We start from the raw sequence: 21,075 nt of genomic DNA, 5'->3' as shown, positions 1-21,075 counted from the left end.
GAAAGGGGCGGAGACAATGACTCCAAGCCGACGGAACCGCGAACTCATAACTTAGATATTATTTTGTTTTCTTCTAACAAATCCAGGAGAAAATTGTCTCGGTTTCACAAAGAAGCAGCCTGATGAGGACAGGCCGTGGAAGCAGACTTAGGTTGGGATTCAGCTTCTGTCACTTCCTAGCGGTGAGAACATGTCTCCCCTCTCCTTGCCCCTCGCCTGAGCCTGTCTTTATCTACAAACTTGAGGCAAAGCATTTACTGGTGGTGTTGAAACTTTTAATAGAAGAAAATCTGTAAACCGTATTGCACAGCGTCTGGCACATAGTAAGCACGCAAAGAATAGTAACTATTACTATAGTTAAGAAGAGAACTCTGATCCCCATCCCCACTCCCAACTACTTCTGCTCATTTTAGTAAACGCACCACCTAATTGTTCATCACAAAACCCTAGGTGTCTCCCTTGATTTCTCTCCTGAATCCCCTATCCAGATCTTTACCTTTAAACCATATCCTGAATCTGTCCACTATTCTACGTTTCCACTACCTCTCTGGCCAAGTCACATCATCTCCCAGCTGGCAAGGCCCTCCTAACTGGTCTTCTTGCCTCTACTCGTTAATATCTTAGTATCTCTTTTTCACCCCGTACCCTCCCCCAGCCATGCTTTTTAAACATATCAGATCATGTCATTCTTCTGATTTAAAGCCTCAGATGGCTTTTCACTGCACTTAGAGTAAGATCCCAACTCTTTATACTAGCTTATAAAAACATTTCTCAGTAAAGCTGGGGGGGACCCCCAAAACCTTATATGATCTGTACCCTCATCTAGTATACTCCTTACCATGTTCCAGCAAAACGTTCTAGTTGTTCTCTCTCCTGAAACGATCTTCCCTCAGATCCTAACATGGGTGACTCTTTTTAAACTTAGATAACAGCTTAAGTTTACCACCTTATAGAAGACTTCCCTGACCAACCAATCAAAATTAGCCCCTACTGAGTTCCTAGTCTTACACCACCATGTTTTATTATTTCTATCCCTGCCCGCCACACTCACACACCTTGCAATGTCAGTTTCATGAGAGCATGAATTTGCACTGTTATGTTCACAGCTGCATAGATCAGCATCTTAGAACAGAGCCTGCCACCGAGTAAAAGTCACTTCGATTGTGATCTTCGTGCACTGGCTTATTTGTCAGACCTCAGCTCAGATTCGTAGCATATCTGAAATTATCCTATTTTATTTCCTTAACTTATTATCTATTCTCCTTATTAAAATATACACTCCAAGAAAGCAAGGACCTTGTCTATTTTGTTCACTACTATAACCCTAATGCCTAGCACTGTGCCAGGCACAGCGCAGACGTAGGAGGTAGGCCAGGTTACTACTTTCAGGAAGATGCCTACTGGCGGTGGGGGCGAATGCCACGTAAAGGAGGAACTAAACTGCATTTTATGGTCTTATTTACCTTTGTTATCTCTCACACCGAGAGAGGCCATAAACGAATTAAGAAAGCAGGAAATGGCCCAAAACCATGAAATAAGAGGTTTAGAGGAGGGAGTGATGTCTTCTGCGGGGTGAAATCCAAGAAAGCTTCTGAAGGCGGTGACATGGCGGAAAAGCTGAGTTAAGGAGCTAACCCTGGGCACTCTCGCTTCAGACAGCCTGAGTTTTTATCTTGGCTCTTCTCTTGCTGTGTTACTTTCACCTAGTTTCCTCAGTAAAACAAGTGTACTGAACTTAAAGGGCTCTTAGGAAGACTGAGGTAAGATACGTAACGGTGCTTCAAACAGTACTCAGCCCAGAGCAAGCATTCTATAAATGTAAACTGTCATTATCATTTATTATTATTGATCAAAGCTTGCTGACCTTCCCAGCAGCTAGTGGCTGACCACAGTTCTGTGGAGCAATATAAAACGTGCTACCACCGCGAGCTGAAAGGCGCGACACCATAAAGTGGAGGGGTCTGACTCTAGGTTCCGGCTCAGAGTTACGCAGACCGCGGAAGAAGTACTCGGCCACTCTAGCAACGTGGTCCCCCAGTTCTCAGTGGTGCGAGGTTTCGCGCTTGCGCGGTGGGCGGGCGGTGGGCGGTGAGCGTGGGGCGTGGCGGCGCACGGAGAGGCGCGGCGGAGCGTCCCCTGCCTCCGCAGGTAACCGCGAGCGGGCCGGCGCCGGGGAGGTAGAGGTGGGTCTGTCAAGCTTCAGGCTCCGGCTGGGGAGGCCGCCTTCGCTCTCGCCAGGTCTTGGGTCCGCTACGCAGCCTGTCAGCTGGGACTTCTCTGTTCCCGAAGTCCGATCGGGGCTCTCTCGGGCGGCCCACCCCGCGTCAGATTCCTGACCGCGTCCTACCCACGACAGCGGCCGAGGTGGTGGCGAAGCATCGGGCCTCCAGCCGATCTCCCTGTCTGTAAAACTCGGATCCCGATGCATCCGAGGGCAGCTTTTGAAGACGGAAAGAGCCCCAGTTTATGTTTACGAATTTAGCCTTCTCGAGTTTGGTGGTTAGAATAGAGGGTTCATCCCCGAGATCTGGCTTTTGATCGTACACTTCAGGGACAGGAGGTCAGTACCTCAAAGAGCAGCCTGTTTCCATTTGGGGACGAACTAAGATCTTCCTCGCCGAACTTTCATCGTCTGGTTTTACTCAGAGCCACGCTAAGCCATCCCTAAGTTCAGAGACAGCTGCCATCTGCCCTCCCACACCCTTCTTGTGGCTTCATGCTTCCATGTTCCTTCACCTGACCGTTACATGGCCGCTCATTCTGGTAATCCTCTTCTGAATTCATTCCCATTTTTCAGATTCTCCCAAAACTGGGTTCCTAGAGTACGTTTGTAAGTAACACAGTTCTAAAGTCAGATTTGAATTCTAATTCAGGGTTCTGCCAACTCAAGTATGTGACTTTGGGTAAGTCCCTTAACTTTTCTAAGCCTCAGTTTTCTCATCTGAAAATAGGGATAATCATATTTATCTCCAGACGGTTGTGAGGATGAAAGGAGTTGAAGAACACAAAATATTGAGAGTGCTAACTAGCACTTAGTACTCAATTGATGTCAGTTATTTTCTGAATAGATAATTCCCCAAAGAAGTACCATTTTCTTAGAGTCAAATGCGAAATATAATAATAGCATAAAACACTTTTCATCCAGTCATCTAAGGGAGGTTTTTAAAGTGATGTTAATGCTAGGCATGTTCAGTGAAGACAGTACTTTAATCAAGTGATAGTACAATTTGCTACAACCATTTTGGAAAACAATGGAAATATATGCCAGGAACTTCAGACATGTCAGTTACTTTATTTCACAAATGCACATCTAAAGCTGAACATTTTCTGAGAAATAATCATAATGCAGAAAATAAGCAGAAAGATGGTAATTATAGCATTATTTATAATAGTGAAAACATTTAAACTTTTTATAGTGGAAAATTTTAACATACACGAAAGTAGAGTAGGTGAATGGACCCATGTGCTCACCATCATCCAGCTTCAACAATCAATATTTTGCCTCTTGTTTTTGTAAAAAATTTTAAACTTATGAAATGTCTGAAAATAGAACAGTCAAATAAACTGGGGTACATATATTTAAAATGCTGTGAAGCTTTTAAAATAATACAGAATATATGGTATTATCACAACTATGAAAATTCAAAAACTAATATCCAGTCTGTGTAGAGGAAAAGACAGGAAGGAAGTACAGTAAAATATTAGTTCCCCTTTGGTGGTGGGACTGTGGATGATTCTCTCCCTGTCTATTTTTAGGTGTTTTTATAAACATTCCATAAGAATCATGTATTGCTGTTCTAACAAACAATGAACAAACTAAATCTAAAATAGTGTACCTTAACCAAGGACAACAGAATATGCCAGAGCAGGCTCACTGTTACAGAGAAAAAAGATGCTTTAACTTCCCTTGATCTATTTTCACAGCCTATGTTTACATGAGCATTCTTATCTGCTATCTGGTGCTAGCGATTCATATTGAGCTCATATGGTCAGCTAATCCAGCCAGATCTTTAACCAACCATCCTCTGTGCGTAAGTGATTAGACTTTGAAATTTTGTTCCTCTTATTTTGACCAGCATTTCCCCTCAGGGTAGAGCAGGATTTCCAGTGATAAGATGGCTTTTCTTCCCATTTCTTCTTTTCTTTGTCCTGAGCAGGGATCCATCTCATACCTCCTGCATTTACACACTCTTCCTAAAACAGCCACTTGGAACAATTTAAGTAAGATAGTTCTATCACAAATTTTTTTCCTGCTCAAATGGATTATAATGAGATCTGACCAAAAATCTATTCTGCTTTTGGTTGGTGAACTGGATCCAGTTTTTAAAACGACATAGTACATTTAAAAACAAGTTAAGGGAGAGGGGAGGTTATAGCTCTGTGGTAGAGTGCCCGCTTAGCATGCAGAACTTCCTGGGTTCAATCCCCAGTACAGTCATTAATAAATAAACAATAATGATAAAAAGATAATAAACCTGATTACCTTCCCCCCCCCAGAAGAAAATAAATTAAAAATAAAAACAGTTAAGGGAGAGGTCACCTTAAAAGAAAATGTGTAAATGAGTTTTGTTTCAGATGAGTTTGTGAAGAAACTTTATTTCATAGGTATGCAAAGAAGCCTTTTCACACAGATGTCCTTAGAGATAATATGGATCAGTCCGGAGTTCTCCTCTGGGTGAAAGCAGAACCCTTTATAGTGGGCGCCTTGCAGGTCCCCCCTCCATCCAAGTTCAGTCTTCACTATCTCAGGAAGATATCCACCTATGTGCGAACCCGGGCCACAGAGGGAGCTTACCCACGCCTGTCCTGGTCGACGTGGAGGCACATTGCATGTGGGAAGCTGCAGTTGGCTAAGGATCTGGCGTGGCTTTACTTTGAAATATTTGATAGTCTTGCAGTAAAGACACCAGAGGAGCGTCTGGAATGGTCTGAAATTCTGTCCAACTGCATGTCTGAGGATGAAGTCGAAAAGCAAAGGAATCAGGTATGGATTTATATGTATGTGTATATATATTTGTGTGTGTGTTTAATTACTTTGGGAAATAAATTATTTTAAGTTTTCATTCTGGCTGAACAGTGTGCAGTTGTGGGTTAATGACCATCTGATTCCAAAGCACTATTTAAGTTTTAGCAGTTCCAGTTTGGCAATTTAACAAATTAGTCCTTACTTAACAATTGTTACTCATCTACTTTCAAAGCAGTAATGTTCCAGGAACCCTGTAATTGGAAGATGGAAATATTTTCATTGACATTAAAACTATTTTGAGGTAAGTGAGCATCTGCTATGTGCTGGGATTCAAAGACGATTAGAACAGCAGCTCTGACCTCGTGGAGCTCATAGACTAGCAGGGGAAGCTGGTGTGTAAAAAAAAGTGCTACTTAATTGTGTGGCATGTACAATAAAAGTATGCATAAAGTACAGAAATAGAACAGAGAAGAGAATGATTAATTCTGGTGATGAAGAAAGACTTCACAGAGAAAGGATATTAATCAGGGTAGGCTAATTACAGTAACAAGCGATCCCAGCATGTCAGCAGCGGCGCCGTAACAGTTTCTTTCTTACTCATGTGGCAGTCCAGCATAGGGCATCTGGATGCATGAGCTTCTAGGCTGCTGTCATCTAAGCAGTGACTCATGGACCTAGGCATCTTCTGTCTTTGGGAGCCGCTTTATTATTAGTCTGCTTTGCTGCAGTTAAAAAGAAAACAAAAATGAAATTCCAGTGGCTTACAGTAACTAAGATTTATTTCTTGCTTATTTTACATGTAGGCTGCACCTTAGCTATGGCTCTCTTCCAGGTTGTGGCTTAGCTCTGTGTGTCTGCCCATTTGGGGACTCAAGCTGAAGAAGCGGCTCCTGTGTAGGTCACGTCTGTTCTTGTGACAGAAGGGAAGAGCAACAGAGCAGGAGAAAAGTCTTGATGCCTTTTAAAACTTTTGCTCACATGTGATGTAAACTGCAACTGCTTTCATTCCACTGGGTAAAGCTTTGTCACAGGTCCATGCTTAGAATCAATAAGATGGGAGGTAAACTACTCACAGGAGGTAGGGAAATCCCATGGCCATGGGTAGGGCCGTGTAAGCCTCTTGGAGGATGGGGAAGTGAACAGTTGCAAATAGAATATGGTTTGCCCCAGCCATGCCCACTAGGGCCTGAGTCCCTCACTTCCGTTCCTTTGGGAGAGTTTTCAGGAGGCTTGAAAATGGTATATGTAAATCCACCTACATTCCATTGATTATAACCCAGTTATACCATATCCAGCTTCAAGGGAGGCTGGGAAATACCATCTAATTGTGTGCCCAGGAAGGAAAGATACTTAGTGAGCATCCAGCGAGTCTCTGCCACATGGGGTAATATCTGAACAAGGTTTTGGAAATTGTAAAAAAGTTTGGCAAGCAACCAAGAGAAGGGCATTAAAATTAATAATTAAGCATTTATTGAGTGCCTGTTATGTGCTAGGTACAGCAGTGGATGCTGTGGATACAGAGAGGAATCAAACCAGAAGCCCCAAATTTTTTGAGTGCTTACTATATACTAGTTTCCTTACTAGTTACTAGGAATATAAAAATGAAAAAGACAAGGATCTTGTAGTCTCATGGGGGGTCAGGTATATGAAGGAATAATGGTGATATAACAGATAATTGTTTGATGGAAGTATATATAAAATCAGAGAATTATGTTGAGTGAAAAAAGCCAATCCCAAAAGGTGACATACTGTATGATCCTAGTTATAAAACATTCTTGAAATGACAAAACTATTGCGATAAAGAACAGATAAGTGGTTGTCAGGGGCTGAGGAAGGAATGAGGGAGGGAGGGAAGGAAGAGGGGAGTGGGTGTGGCTATAAAAGTGCAACATGAAGGATCCTTGTGCTGGTGGAGGTGCTCTGTACCGTGACTGCACCATGTCAGCACCCTGTCTGTGCCCCGTGTGATAATTTTCCAAGATGAGAAACTGGGTAAAGCGTGTGTGGGATCTCTCTGCCCTTACAGCTGCATGTGACTCGACAGTTACCTCCAAAAGTTTAATTAAGAAAGTAAAAATTTTTTAAAATATGTAGATTCATGAGGTTCCACACTGACAGTTGACTAAATAGGTCTAGGTGATCTTGAGAATCCGTATTTTTGAGTTCCTTATGCACAGTGAGCTTTAGCCAGGTTGGGAATCAGGGTGAACATAGCTGTAGTCCCAGCTGTATTACTTCAGTTTTTTGCCTCTCTTGTGTGCATATGGGAATGGGTATCTGAGAATAATCCTGAGCGTCAAATCCTGAGCTTCAAACCACACTCTTCTTCAAATAGAAAATGACTTATAAACATCTGTCAGGCCAGTAGAATTTTTTTTTTTAAAGTAAAATGCCCTTTTAAGAATTTGATGAAAACCTGAGGCCTACTCCCTGCCAAAATGCATAGACACCAAAAAATTACATACAATTTCAGGTGTTGCACTGATATCCTGAACTTTCTTGATAAGTTTGTGATTAGGTTAAATTAAACTCTGTGTCTTGATTAAATTTCCTTCTTCTTTTCCTTCATCTATTCGTTTGTTTATTCAAATTACTAAGGTGTTTTTTAAAACTGTAATTTTAAATTTCTGAAATTACATACTTTAAAAAAGTATGTCCCTCATCCTTTCCACTTCATCAGTTTTGGGAGAGAGTTTCTACAGCCATAGATGCTACATAGCTTTCTGAGAAAGTAAGTCACTCCAATTTAATTAGTTTTAGAAACTCCTACATCTGGGTATCAGAGACATCAAACGCTAGCAACGTTTCTACATTTGTCTTGTTAGGATCAGCACATCGTTGTGAATTTATTTTACTGTGTCTTCTTTGTTGTAGACTAGTAATTGATGTGGTTTTAGAACATATGTTCATCATTTATTTTCTTTTTGGACAGCTTTCAGTGGACACCCTACAGTTTCTGCTCTTCTTATATATACAGCAGTTAAACAAGGTCTCCCTGAGAACATCATTGATTGGAGAAGAGTGGCCTAGTCCCAGAAACAGATCTCACTCTCCCGACCTCACTGAAAAGTCCAGTTGTCATAATAAGGTACTGTTTAAATTATGGCCTCTTTCTCTGAAACAGACAATTTATGAGGGAGATGGTTTGCCTTCATTAAAAATTACGTTAGACTATTTATATAAGCTAGAGATTGGCTGGCTTGTTTTGTCTGTTTTGCTTTTTACTTTTTTTCCCTAATTATAAAACAAAAGCAATATGTGCAGTCTTAATCAAAATAGAGAACTGATTTCAATTCCTTTAGCAACACAAAAATCACCTAAATGACTTTCAGGCAAATCATTCACTGTCCTCTTATTAGCATTCCCATTTTTGCAAATGTTAATGAATTTGATTACACATGATTTTAGGCAAGTCAGTTAACTTCTCTAGCTTGGCTTCTCTTCTCTAAACAGGGATGATAATGCCTATTTCTGAATGTCTGTGAGAATTCAGTAATATGTTAGCATGACATAGCATGAGGCTTGTTGAACAGTGAGCACCAATATATGGTGGCTTTAGTTTGTCCTATAGCATGACCTCTCCCAGCAACTGATTAGACCAGGGATGGACACTTGACCTGAGTAACCCATTCCTAGGTTTGTGTTTGAAATTGGCCTGATCTGAAATGATGACCTGGCCCAATCAGTACCCCCAGCAACTGAAGAAATTACCAGTTGGCGATAGGTATTTGAGATGGTAGCTCATGTGACTTTGGGACCAGAATAGCTACCATATCCATGAGTGATCAGGAGTTAAGAGAGCTTAGAAACTCTGAGGTAGGAAGAAACTCTGAGAAAAACAGAATGGAACAGATATGCAGAGAGGCCTGAGAGAACCAGCATGGAGATGGCTGTCCAGTTCCAGTTCTGATGAGGCCTCCCTGAATACTTCAGTTTGGGAGATGACTATGTGTCCCCACAGTAAAATTTCCCTTTATTTTAATTAACTTGTATTCCCTGTGCCAGTGAAAGTTACCACCACCCATACCTAATTAGTTGTCAAGTCTTATTGATTCTGCCTCAAAAAGAACTCTTTAAAAATTTCTTTTTTTCCCCTCTTTTATAGGCCCTATTGTCATTTTGGTTTTGCCTTGATTTCTGTAATTAGGTCCTACTTGGTCACCTTGCTTTGAGTCTATAGTCCACCTACTACACTGGACTTTCTAAAATGCAGATGATTTACATCTCCTGTCGAAACTCCATCAGAGAATTCTCATTGTCATTGTTGTTCTCATCTTGCACCCTTTGGCACCTTCTCAGGGCCTACCTCCTGCAGGGCAGGGGAATGCAGTAAGAGGGAGGAAGAGCAGATGAGCCGTGGATAGCTCTGCTTTGACATGTTCTTTGGTATCCAAATGACAGTTTATTAAAAAGAAAGAAAGAAATAGCTGTTTATAAAATAGTTTGAAAGCCTCTGGCACACAAAATGAAGTCCAGCTGTCTTAGCATTTCATACAAGGTCTTTTGTGAATGGCCTCTGCTTACATTTTAACTTCACCTGCCACTTCCCAGCACACTTCCTACACCCCACTCAGAGCTTCCACTTTTCTGAACACAGCAGGTAATTTTACTCCTGTGCGCCTTTGGATATTGTTCCCTAGACCCACAGTGCCTTTTCCCTTATCTGTTTGCATAACTACTGACGTCAGTCAAGGATCTATTCAAACAATGCTTCACTAAGGTTTGTTTTCCTTGAGTTCTTTGTTACTCTCATGTTCATAGAACATCTTAACAGATCTCTGCCATAGGTTTTTATCTCATTGTGTTATAGTTATTGGTTTATATTGGCATTTCACTATGTAGATCCTGAATTCCTTGAGGACAGGAACTTTATCTTATTCAATTAGCATAAATCATCACTTAACATTGCTCATACCCCATAATATCTATCAAATGAATGAGCCAAATTGTTGGAACATCTGCCAACTCAGTTTATTCCCAAAGTTGTAACTTCTCTTAAATCTGGTTACTATAAGATCAGTTGCCTTGTTTCATCCAGTGGAATTTGAAATTCCTTCTGTGATTTGAGAAGGTAAAGAAAGAAACCAACTGCTACATGAAAGGAATAACTGAGATGGTTATTTTTATGTTTGATCCAAAACTTTTAGAATATTAACTGTGTGACCTTGGGCTAGTTTCTTAGCTTTTCTGTATCTCCATTTCATTGTAAAGCGGGCGTAGTAATGCCATCTGTTATATGGCTGTTGCTAGGATTAAATATGTGAAAGTTTGTATAACAGGGCTTGGCACACACTCAGGGTTAGCTGTTAGTATTACTTTTGAATTGGCTAAGGTAGAGAGATAAGCTGTGTATACCTATCACATGCACAGAAAATATGAGGTTTATATTGCCATCTTACTGACTTTCAAAAACACGACTTTTGGGGAGATGAGGCAAAAGATAAATACAAAATAAATAACATATAAAAGTTTTTAGGTCTTCGAGAATCTCTTTGTTCTGTTAAGAGTGCTTTCCTTTGATATTTTTTAGAACTGGAATGATTACAGTCACCAAGCTTTTGTCTATGATCATCTGTCAAATCTCCTTGAGCTGCTTTTAGATCCAGAACAACTCACCGCATCATTTCATTCAACCCACAGTAGTCTAGTCTCTCGAGAAGCTGTCATGGCACTCAGCTTTCTTATTGAAGGGACAGTGAATAGAGCCAGGAAGATATATCCACTTTATGAACTTGCACTGTGGCAACCACTGCATGCAGAAAGTGGATTCTCAAAGACCTCTAAGACCTTTTCTTTCTGCAAGCTGGAAGCCTGGTTGAGAGCCTGTTTGACTGGGAATCCATTTGGTACATCTGCTTGCCTCAAGTCTGGAAAGAAATTGGCTTGGGCTCACCAAGGTATTTATTAATATTTTAATCTATATTAAGTTGAATGACAGATTAAGGGACCTCAGAGAGTTGGTGTAAAGATGAAGTTCTTTTTAGCTACACAGACACATTGGAAATTCAAATTTATAGTAGAGAGAATCTGGCTTTGGTTGCAAAGGTATCTCTTCCTGATAGACCAGTGATGGCTAAAGGGATAGGTTCACGTACTATATGACTTCCTGGGGCCCAGGTATAAGTTTTAAGAGAAGAGGAGCCCAGATAGAGGTTAAAAGAGAAGTAGGTGCCTACACAGTGAGGCAAGTGCCAGGCGAAATTAATGGGGGAAAGAAAATTAGAATATACTTCCACAGTCTCTGAATTTCAAAGATAAAGAAAAAATAGGTTCCATGCAAATGTAAAAAAAAACAGTTTTGTATCAAATTTTTATAATGCAGAAAACCAGAAAATGGCACCATCTACAGAGTGTGGAGCAAAGAGATTGTGATCCAAGTATTTTATATCCAGCCAAGCTATTGCTCTAGCATGAGGTCAGACTCAGATATGTAAGGCTCCTATAAATACATAAGAGATACTAAATAATTTTTGATGTTGATAAAAGAATGTAGGTGCAAGTAAGTTTTTAAATTTTAGGGTAGGAAAAAGAAGGGCATCTAACCTCTTAGGATTATACAAAACTATGATAGATATTAGGATGACAGATAATTTTTATCTTTTAATACTAGTATTTAACATTTTTTCTGCAATAACCATGTTTTACTTATCTATAAAACGGAAACAGTAAGAATTGTTTTAAAAGAAGAATAACACACTATATGACCTCTCCACATTTAACCAGTATCTCTTTACAAGAGTGTCCTGATGGTTTGCAGGGAAGTACAGTCTGAGAAGGCAATGACATAAAGGCAGGACTGAGTTAGGAGGGCAGCCTGCACAGATTTTTTGAGTGTGAGTTTGTGCAAGGCACTGTGTATGAGAGGAAGACGTGCTTTCAGTTAGTAGTATCTTGGGACTGAAGACGTTAACCCGAGTAGAATTCATGGAATGACACTGTAAGTAATTTAGGAGGGATTCAAATTCAGTATTAATGGTAATTTAAAGAGATGATTTAAAGGTTGGGATGATAAATTAGGGCAGGTTGGAGAAGATATTTGAGTTGTGCCAGCTCTGCCACTTAGTAGCCATATGACCTTAGGCACGTAACTTGAAGAGTAGGCATGGAAAAATCATAGATATATAGGCAATCTTGAGTGGATTATAGGTTTAAAAAATTTTTATAACAAAAATTTTTGAAATACTGCAAAAATAAGGAGATGTAAAGAGAATAGTACAGCAAACATCTCTTTACCCAACACCCAGATCAAACATTTTTTAAACCTCACATGTATCTAATTTTAGATATGTAGACATGTAGACATGTAACCTCATGTGGCTGATTGTTTTCCTTTGATTTGAAACTATCTCATTTATTTCTGTTTGTCTTGAATAGTTGAAGGGACAACCAAAAGAGCTAAGATTGCTTGTAATACTCACGTGGCCCCTCGGATGCACCGCATGGTGGTGATGAGCCAGGTTTACAAGCAGACATTGGCCAAGAGCTCAGATACTCTGGTGGGGGCACATGTAAAGATTCATCGTTGCAATGAATCTTTTATATATCTGCTCTCTCCCTTACGGTAAGCACAGTCTTCATAGTGTTCTGACGTTGTGACATTTTCTTTGGCCCAGGGTTGATCTTTTCTCCTCCCCCTCCTCTCCCTCCCCCTCCTCCCCCCTTCTTCTTCCTCTTCTTCCTCCTCCTCTTCTTCCTCTTCTCCTCCTCCTTCTTTTTTGCCATCAGATAATAATATTGTAGTCATATATTTTTTATCTTATTCTTACTCAGAGAAATTTCTCTCATTTTTCAGATCTGTGACAATTGAGAAGTGTAGGAATAGCACCTTTGTCCTGGGCCCTGTACAGACTGCTCTTCACCTCTACAGCTGTGACAACGTCAAAGTCATTGCTGTTTGCCATCGCCTATCCATCTCTTCTACCACAGGTTGCATCTTCCATATTCTGACACCTACACGCCCACTTATTCTCTCTGGGAACCAGAGAGTAACGTTTGCCCCTTTTCATACCCATTACCCAATGCTGGAGGACCACATGGCCAGGACCGGCCTTGCTACCGTGCCTAACTATTGGGACAATCCCATGATCATGTGCAGAGAGAACAGCAGCACAAGTGTCTTCCGACTCTTACCTCCATGCGAATTCTATGTATTTATTATTCCCTTTGAGATGGAAGGGGACACAACAGAGATACCTGGGGGTCTTCCATCTGCATATCAGAAAGCACTGGGCCAAAGAGAAAAGAAAATACAAATCTGGCAGAAAACTGTGAAGGAGGCTTGTTTGACAAAGTGAGTATTTTCTAGAAACAGTAATTTGTCTTATGTGAAACTGCATGCATGGGAAGGTAGATTAATCTGCACGTTTATAGCTGTGCTAAAATAATAAAAAAGACATAGTATGTCATTTGTTAGGGTCAGTATTCCAGGCACATTTGGTTGAGGGATAGGAACAAGTGGATACCCAAGTATTAGACCCCCTTCTTTTAAGAAGCTTAAGTTTAATTGGCAGACACAGGGCTTAAATGAATGAAAGAGCATATATAGACTATGTCACATAATCCAATACATGAATGGATTGGTTTTAGTTTTCAATTTACTTGTCTGCACTGTACTGGTGGTTCTCAGGCTGGGTTATGCATCAGGATCATCCAAAGAGCTGGTTAAAAATACAGGTTTCCTGGCTCCACCATTCCACAGACAGACTCCCCAAAGGTGGACTTTTACTGCTGGTCCCTGGATTAATGCCAGTTTTTGTCAAAGTTTTCCTAATTCATGGTAAAATATGAAATAAAAGTATAGTGTTTAAAATAAAGCTAAATTTGATTAATTTAAAATACTGTCTTTTATTCTGAGATTCTTTCTTTCCCACTTTGGCAGTTCTAGAATACTTTATTTTTAATAACATGCTTATGATAGTAGGTGGATATGGTTTATTATGTCTGCCACAAATTTTATTTCAATGGTATTGGTCTTTAAACTCTAGAAGCCAAGAACCACTGTATACAAACCATGTATAAAGATTCAGAAAATATCAGTATGGGTAGTCAGGGAAGGTTTATGGAAGAAGTAGAGCTTGTGTTGGACCTTGAAAAATGAGTGAGGATTGGGTCGATACTTTTAACAGCACTAGAGGAGGAGATGTGGAAGCAGAAGCAGACCTTAGGTAGCCTGGAAATCAGTTGCTGAAACAGGATTCTGGGTATGCGGTAGTGGTATTTAAACTTGGTTGGGTAGACTGAGCCAGATTATGTAGAATCTTGAATAGCAGGCGATGAAAGTTAGATTTAAGTGGAATTAAGTAGCAAGAGCCATAAAAGGGTTTTGAACAATGAAATGAAGTTCAGAAAGCTGTTTCGTTTATTCAGGGACATTTACAGAATGCCTACAATACACATACCACTTTATTAGATGTTATGGCAGATTAAAACATGTGATTGGTACATATGGAGATCCTCTGGTTAGATTTGAAAGAGGGCAGTGAGGGTGGTATTACAGGAGTCTAGGCTAAGCAACTGGACTAGAGTGGAGAGAAAGGGGGTGGAGACCAGAAATACTTTGACAGGAAGCAGGATTTGGTATAAGATTTTGTAAAAAAGACAAAAAAATTAAAGATGACTCCAAAAATTAGAGTCCAGTTTAGAAACATTTGACTTATCAGTTTTCTTCTGAACAGAATAGCGCATACAATTTAAAAGTAGACGATGCTCAGAATAAGTAGTTATTGTTTGCACCAGTGTTTTGGTATTTAATTAAACTTTGTTAGAGATTTTAGGAAGGGAAACTAGAGACATTATAGCACCAAATGGTAAAGGATTGCTTCTTATACAACATTGTCCAAAGGGAGCTGGAGCTACCTTGAAAAAAGGGTATCAAGTTCTTCTGGTGGATGTTTCCATGAAGTCTCCTGTATCCTGATAATGCCTTGATCATTATGATCCTTTCCCTTAAGAATGAGAGAAACTTTTACTTTCATAATTGGATCCTATTTGCTTGGTATTCGTTTTCTTTTTTTCCTGATTGTCATTATCTTGCAAAATAGCATCCATTCCAGAAATATTTTCTATTTCTGACAATACCGAATTGCTCTTTGATATGTAAGTAAAAATGCTTATTTTAATTAGCTCTCTTAGTTTGTTAGATTTTAAAGTTAGTGTTCTTCTTTTGGATAACTGTGTCTATATTGTAGTGGAAGCTACTCTGACTTAGGAATTAGTACTGACCGTGCCACTTGTTGTGTGACATTGAGTGTGTCATCTGACCTCTCTGGCTCTTAGCTGTACCATATATGAAGTATATTTTCTACCTGATGAGATTGATATAAAGGTTTAATAAGATAGCTTATAGTAATGATGCACGTATAAGACAGTGTAGTGGTGTGTGCTGTACAGTGTGGAATAGTCTGAGTATAAGGCACCCTTGTTTAGTGATGAGTTTGTGAGACACATCTTCTGGGTGAGATTGTTCACTCAGAAGATCTGAGACCTAACCTGTTAGGATCACCTGTATTCTAAGAGAAATAGTAATTGGAAAAAGGCTTGATCCAGCCGTGCTATTTTCTAGATGCATTCTTGTGGCTTTGTTCTCATCATATAGATGAAGGAAGGAAGTGTATAATATATAGTTACACAGCTGCATTTAGAATCTTTAAAACAGTTGCTACCTGCCCCAAATTATAAAGATCAGTAACAGCCACAACTCACGCTTTACCTTGGAATCCGTTGTGCTAATACTGCTGTTATTCGTTACAAACATTCCACCTGATTTGTATCTCATGGACTGAGCCACCAGGATACTAATACTACAGACCAGTCATTCTCAGCTTAGCAGAATGATGATGATGACTATAATAAAAGGAAATATGTTTTGAGCACTTATTATGTGCCAAGTACTATTCCAAGCACCTTCTGTGTGTTAACTTGCTTATTCTTCATAACAGTTCCCTCTCACAGATGAGGAAACTGAGAAACAGAGAGATTTAAGTAATTTCCCCAAAGTCACACAGGAGCCAGCATTCACACCTAGTCAGCCTGTTTCCAGAACCTGGGCTCTTGGTGTCTTTATTGTTTTCTGTGAGCTGTTGTTATAAATAATGTGATCATTATAATAATGTGATCTAAAAATGGATCATGAGGAAAAACATTCTTTTAAAGCAATTCTTTTGGTTGAATGCTTCTGGTATTAGGTGCCTAGATTTTCTTACACATGAAAATCTTGTATACATGTACAGAGTCTGGAATGTGGCAAGGATTTAAAAAATGTTGACTCTGAATAATAGCATATTCAAGTGGTGAGATCCATGATAACACTAGAAACAAGGAAAAGCATGCAATTTAACTGTGGGAATACAGGAAGACAGAAGAATTACTGACCAATTTGAAAACGAACTGCCAATGTGATCTCTTAAAAGTGATTAGATTATGCCATTTCCCTGCTCTGGCCCCTCTAACGGCTCTCCATGGAATAAAATCTAAAACCTTGTGGTACTTACCAAGCCATCTTTGCCTCATTTTCTGCCTTTCTTTTCCTCATCCACTGCCCTTCCGCCACACTGCAATCTTCTTGCTGTTAATGTGGTCATTGCCCTCCGGTCAAACACCACCAGGAACATATCTGTAGAATAAAGTTAGATTTTATTACTCATTATAAGAATGGAGAGAGCTAGTTTCATTTCCATAAAAGCATGTTTAAGGAACTTATAATTGGATTTTGGCTGTGCTAGATGATTTGGCGGAGGGTTCTGGGAAACAGGGCTTTGTTGTGGGTTGGATGCAATCTGAAAGTGAGGGTAATTCTGTGATTTGGTATCTTAATAATTTTTGTATCAAAGACGGGAGGAATAAAGGGGCTAAAGCTATCATTGTAAAGAAGCAGCAGTCGCTCATTAACCTGGAAGGGTGATGTTAAGTCATTTTTATGGTTTGGACCACAAAATGTTTTTGTTTTTGTCTGGACCTGAGATGTGACTGTGGAGTGATTTTATTTTTGCCTTGATCTATCATCATCCCGTAGGGCCCTTGTCTAATGTTGGTGTGCTGTGGAATTGTTGATGTTTGACAGAAGAACACCACGGCCAGGCCAGATCCCGGCTACACCCAGGCCTAGCTGATGGTGCTAACTTCCTAGCTTCTGGAAGTTAGCACCATCAGCTAACTTCTCTCTCTTCTCCTGAACATGTTAAAAATCCTCTCACTTTAGACCTTTGCACTTTTTGTTTCTTCTGCTTGGAATGTTCTTCTCCAGATATTTATTTTACTTAATCTGTCATTTCATTCAGATCTCTGCTTGTGTCACCTTAGGCTTCTTCTGTCCATTCTTTTTCTAAGTTAGCATTCCCAAATTCTTGATTTCCTTACCCTGCTCTGTCTTTCTCCAAGGCATTTATAATTATCTAAGTTCATGTATATTCATTTTATTCATTACCTATCTTCCCTACTAAAATATACAGTCCACAAGGAGCACAGACTACATAGATCCCAGTGTGAAGGGCGCCCTCTGGAGTCGTGCAGCACAAACCTGCCCGGAAACAGAGGCCTTTTCTCTTCGCTTTACATTTATCCCCATCGGTCAGAACACTGCCCAGCATCTCTTGGTCCTCAGTGAATATCTGTTGAATAACCACAGTATAACTAAACATATAATTACTGAGTTTTTACAAAGAGGGAATTGTATCTGAACAATCTTTTTTTTTTTTTCGGTGGTGGTGATCAAAATGGACAGAACTGAACAGAGCAGTTATTTGGAGAGATCAAAGGGAAAACAAGAAATAATTTAATGTTTATCCAGTTAAAGTATTTTATAACCACTTGGAATAAAATTAATATGAATTAGTGTTCTTATATTCTTTTTGTTCTCAACTGCAATTTTAGGGATCAAAGGAAGCAGTTCCAGGTACTTGTGGAAAACAAATTTTATGAGTGGTTGATTAATACAGGACATCAGCAGCAGCTGGACAGCCTTGTGCCCCCTGCAGCAGGCTCCAAACAAGCAGCAGGATAAGACTTCCTCATCAAAACACCGGTAGGCATTTATAACGGAGATGACTTAAATTATTTTGGGGAAATCTTTTTTTACATACCAAAAAAATACGGAAAGTTTGTTTCTGACCACTGCTAATTTTTTTCCCGTTGCTTCCACCAGCATATAGATTTTTACATACTCGTTTACCACATTTTATAGTGAGAAGACCAACCAAAATATTCAGGTGGAGCCTGTAGAATTATGAGCAAATACAATAGCCAAATTTCTCTTTTTTGCCTCTTGCCTGTCATAAGTTGTACTGTCCAAAGTTGTACTGTACTTCCCCATACATAGTTTTAAATTTTGTGCCTTCTAACACGTCTCCTCTTTCCCATCACCTCACAATTAATAAGTTATACATGAACCAATTAATAAATCAGCTAATCTTTGTCAGCTACACATATGAGCATTAATAAGTTACCAGAATTAATCCAAATGAAGATCTGAATAGTGAACTCTAGGAGACCTACAGATTCAACAGAAGAGAACATGGATACAGAAACATTTACTGGAAGTTGTTTATTCCAAATATGTAATTTTTTATAGAAATCTTTTTGCTATTTTTAAGTACTTTAAAGTAACAATAGAAAAACAGACAAAGAACATAAATAGGTAGCTCACAGAAAGATACTTATAAACACAAAGATGCTCATTTTCACTTAAAATTAAAGAAATGTAAGACTATTTTTCATCTATCACATTGGCAAGGATCAAAAACATAGTATACGACACTGATAAGACATTTCACTTGCTGCTGGGGAAAGCGTAGATTTGTGCAGCCTTTTTGGAGGATAATTTGACAAAATCAAAATTAAAAATGCACACGTTCTTTAACTTTGCAACTTCACTTCCTAGATTTATCTTACAGATACACTCATGTATGTAAAGATCGGCTTAAAAGAGATGTTCATTGTAGCATGGTTTGAAATAGCTGTAGACTGGAAACAAGCCAAATGCTTCTCAGTAGAGGGCTGGTGCCTAATGAATAATCAGTTCAACAAACATTCCATGCCGTAGAAGGCATCTTTAAAAAGAATGAAGTATATATCTGTAATGTGCTGATATGGAATGATCTCTAAGGTGGGAGTCGGGGGGTGAAGGAAAAATGTGGAGGGGGTAAAGTGCTGCCTTGTGTGTTTGAAAAAAGGAGAGGGATAATCATAGACATTTATATGCTAATTATGTGCCTTAAATTTTCTGAAAGGATATAAAGAAATTGTAAATGGTGTTTGTCTTTGAGGGATGAGACTGGGTGTCTAGGGTAGGAGAAAACTTACTCTTAATTTTTATGGCAATATAATTCACATACCTTAAAACTCAACTTTTTTAAAGAATTCAGCAATTTGGGTTATATTCACAAGTTTGTATAACCATCACCATTAACAAATCCAGAATATTTTTATCACCCTAAAAGTAAACCCCATACCCACTGATAATCACTCCCAATTCCTCCAACCCCGTTATCCCCTCTGCCCCCTGGTCCCTGGCAACCACTCACCTGCTTTTTGTTGCTTGATCTGTCCATTCTGGACATTTCATATAAACAGAATCAAACAACATGTGGACTTTGTGTGTGGCTTCTTTCACTTAGCATAATGTTGCCAAGGTTCACCTATGTTGTAGCATGTGTCAGTACGCCATTCCTTTTTGTGGCTGGATAGTATTCCATTGTATGGATATACCACAGTTTGGTCATCAGTTGACGGACATTTGAACCGCTTCCACTCTTCAGCTCTTGTGAATAATGCCACTATAGTTACTTCCGTGTACAAGTTTTTGTGTAGAGAGATGTTTTTATTTCTCTTGGTTATACTATATGGAGGAGTAGAATTGCAAGGTCATATGTTTAACTTCTTCAGGACTCACTGAACTCTTTTCCAAAGCTGTGTAAACTTGTTCTTTATTGTTTTCTTTATATTGTTTTCATTTTTAAAGTGTATTACTTTTCATAAAAAATAATTTTTACAATATTTAGTTAGTAAGTGCTGAAATTAAGAATTAGAAATCTAATGAAGATTATGCAAAGGAAGTGGTAACTATAAGAGGATAAAATTTTAGTTTAGACTAATCCCTGTAGCCTGCTACTTTATGTCTATGTGTGAATTTCTTTTCTTCTATTCTGAACTAATGTGACTGTTGGAAAAAAAGAGTATAAACTTTTAACTTCAGATATTTTATCACTCTAAATTATCATCTGACCTTGATTTATGTGATTTTATGAAAAGAATTTTTTCCCATGTTTGCATGAAGGCAATAGAAAAAAAGTTGTTAGCATTATTCTTTTTTATCCTCAGGGCCCTGGCAACATGAGGATGAGTGGCAGATGGCCACATGTGGAAACTAAATTGGGAAGGTGCTCCTGCTGCTTAAGAGACTTTGGAGTTTTGTTTGTTTTTTTTTTCCTGTTTAAGACCTCTCCTTAATTTTCCTTCCATTCTTACTTGTTACTGTTTACACTGAATTTTAGCTAAACTTCTGACTATTGTAGAAACATACTGTTTATTGAACATCAGAAGGCTCATTTTGTGATGCTGAAATGAAGACGTTGATGAAGGCTTGTATATATGTTAATGGTATAGTGACTGAGTATAGATTTACAAGTAAACTTCACATTTTAATTTGTGTAATGAAAGGGTTTCATCCTTTCTAGAGTTAAATAAGAGTTTTATAGTTCTTTGTAGCTGTTTACAAAGGAAATAGCTATTCCTTTTAAAAAAAGAATTGGAGTGAAAGTGTGATTTGTTGGCATAGAAATATAGCAGAAGTTTTATACAAAGATATTTTAGCCCTTAAAGTATGCAGCAATGAAATTGTGTGAAATCTTTATTTTTTAATTTCATTTTCTGCTTCAAATTTCCAGTAAACATTCTAAAAAGTAATTTTCTCCTTTTGATAAAAAGATAAAGCTTTACTTTTAAATTTAGAAAAGGTTTCCAATGTCATTCCGTGATGTTATATCAAAATAAAGTTTACATTTGGTTGAGAAAACTATGTTCTTTAAGATAAAGGAAAACAATAATCAGTTTAATAAAATGAATCTGATTGCTGATAAACATTGTTTCATATGTTCTATGGCCATTTAATTAGTAAT

The 21,075-nt window shown here is 38.9% G+C and overlaps 1 protein-coding gene across 8 annotated transcripts; it reads left to right on the top strand.

The window, feature by feature from the left end:
- Positions 1–158: 158 nt before the first annotated feature.
- TBCCD1 (TBCC domain containing 1) lies at positions 159–21,037 on the top strand. 8 transcript variants are annotated; one of them, XM_031452785.2, is made up of 9 exons: positions 2,155–2,763; positions 3,925–4,031; positions 4,606–4,984; positions 7,899–8,054; positions 10,497–10,863; positions 12,341–12,527; positions 12,759–13,256; positions 17,834–17,984; positions 20,279–21,037. In XM_031452785.2, the coding sequence occupies exons 3-8, from the start codon at positions 4,649–4,651 to the stop codon at positions 17,961–17,963; spliced, it is 1,674 nt and encodes a 557-aa protein (XP_031308645.1). In that variant the 5' UTR covers positions 2,155–2,763; positions 3,925–4,031; positions 4,606–4,648; the 3' UTR covers positions 17,964–17,984; positions 20,279–21,037. The 8 variants fall into 8 exon arrangements, with proteins under 8 accessions (XP_064349695.1, XP_010974454.1, XP_010974450.1 ...); XM_031452792.2 differs by lacking the exon at positions 2,155–2,763 and adding an exon at positions 2,779–2,903; XM_064493625.1 differs by lacking the exons at positions 2,155–2,763; positions 3,925–4,031 and adding an exon at positions 159–182 and having other exon boundaries at positions 4,891–4,984.
- Positions 21,038–21,075: the final 38 nt, after the last annotated feature.

Source organism: Camelus dromedarius, chromosome 2, assembly GCF_036321535.1.
Source record: "Camelus dromedarius isolate mCamDro1 chromosome 2, mCamDro1.pat, whole genome shotgun sequence".
NCBI classification, from domain to species: Eukaryota; Metazoa; Chordata; class Mammalia; order Artiodactyla; family Camelidae; genus Camelus; species Camelus dromedarius.
The sequence above is the reverse complement of the archived record's forward strand: the minus strand, read 5'-3'. Positions and strand labels throughout refer to the sequence as shown.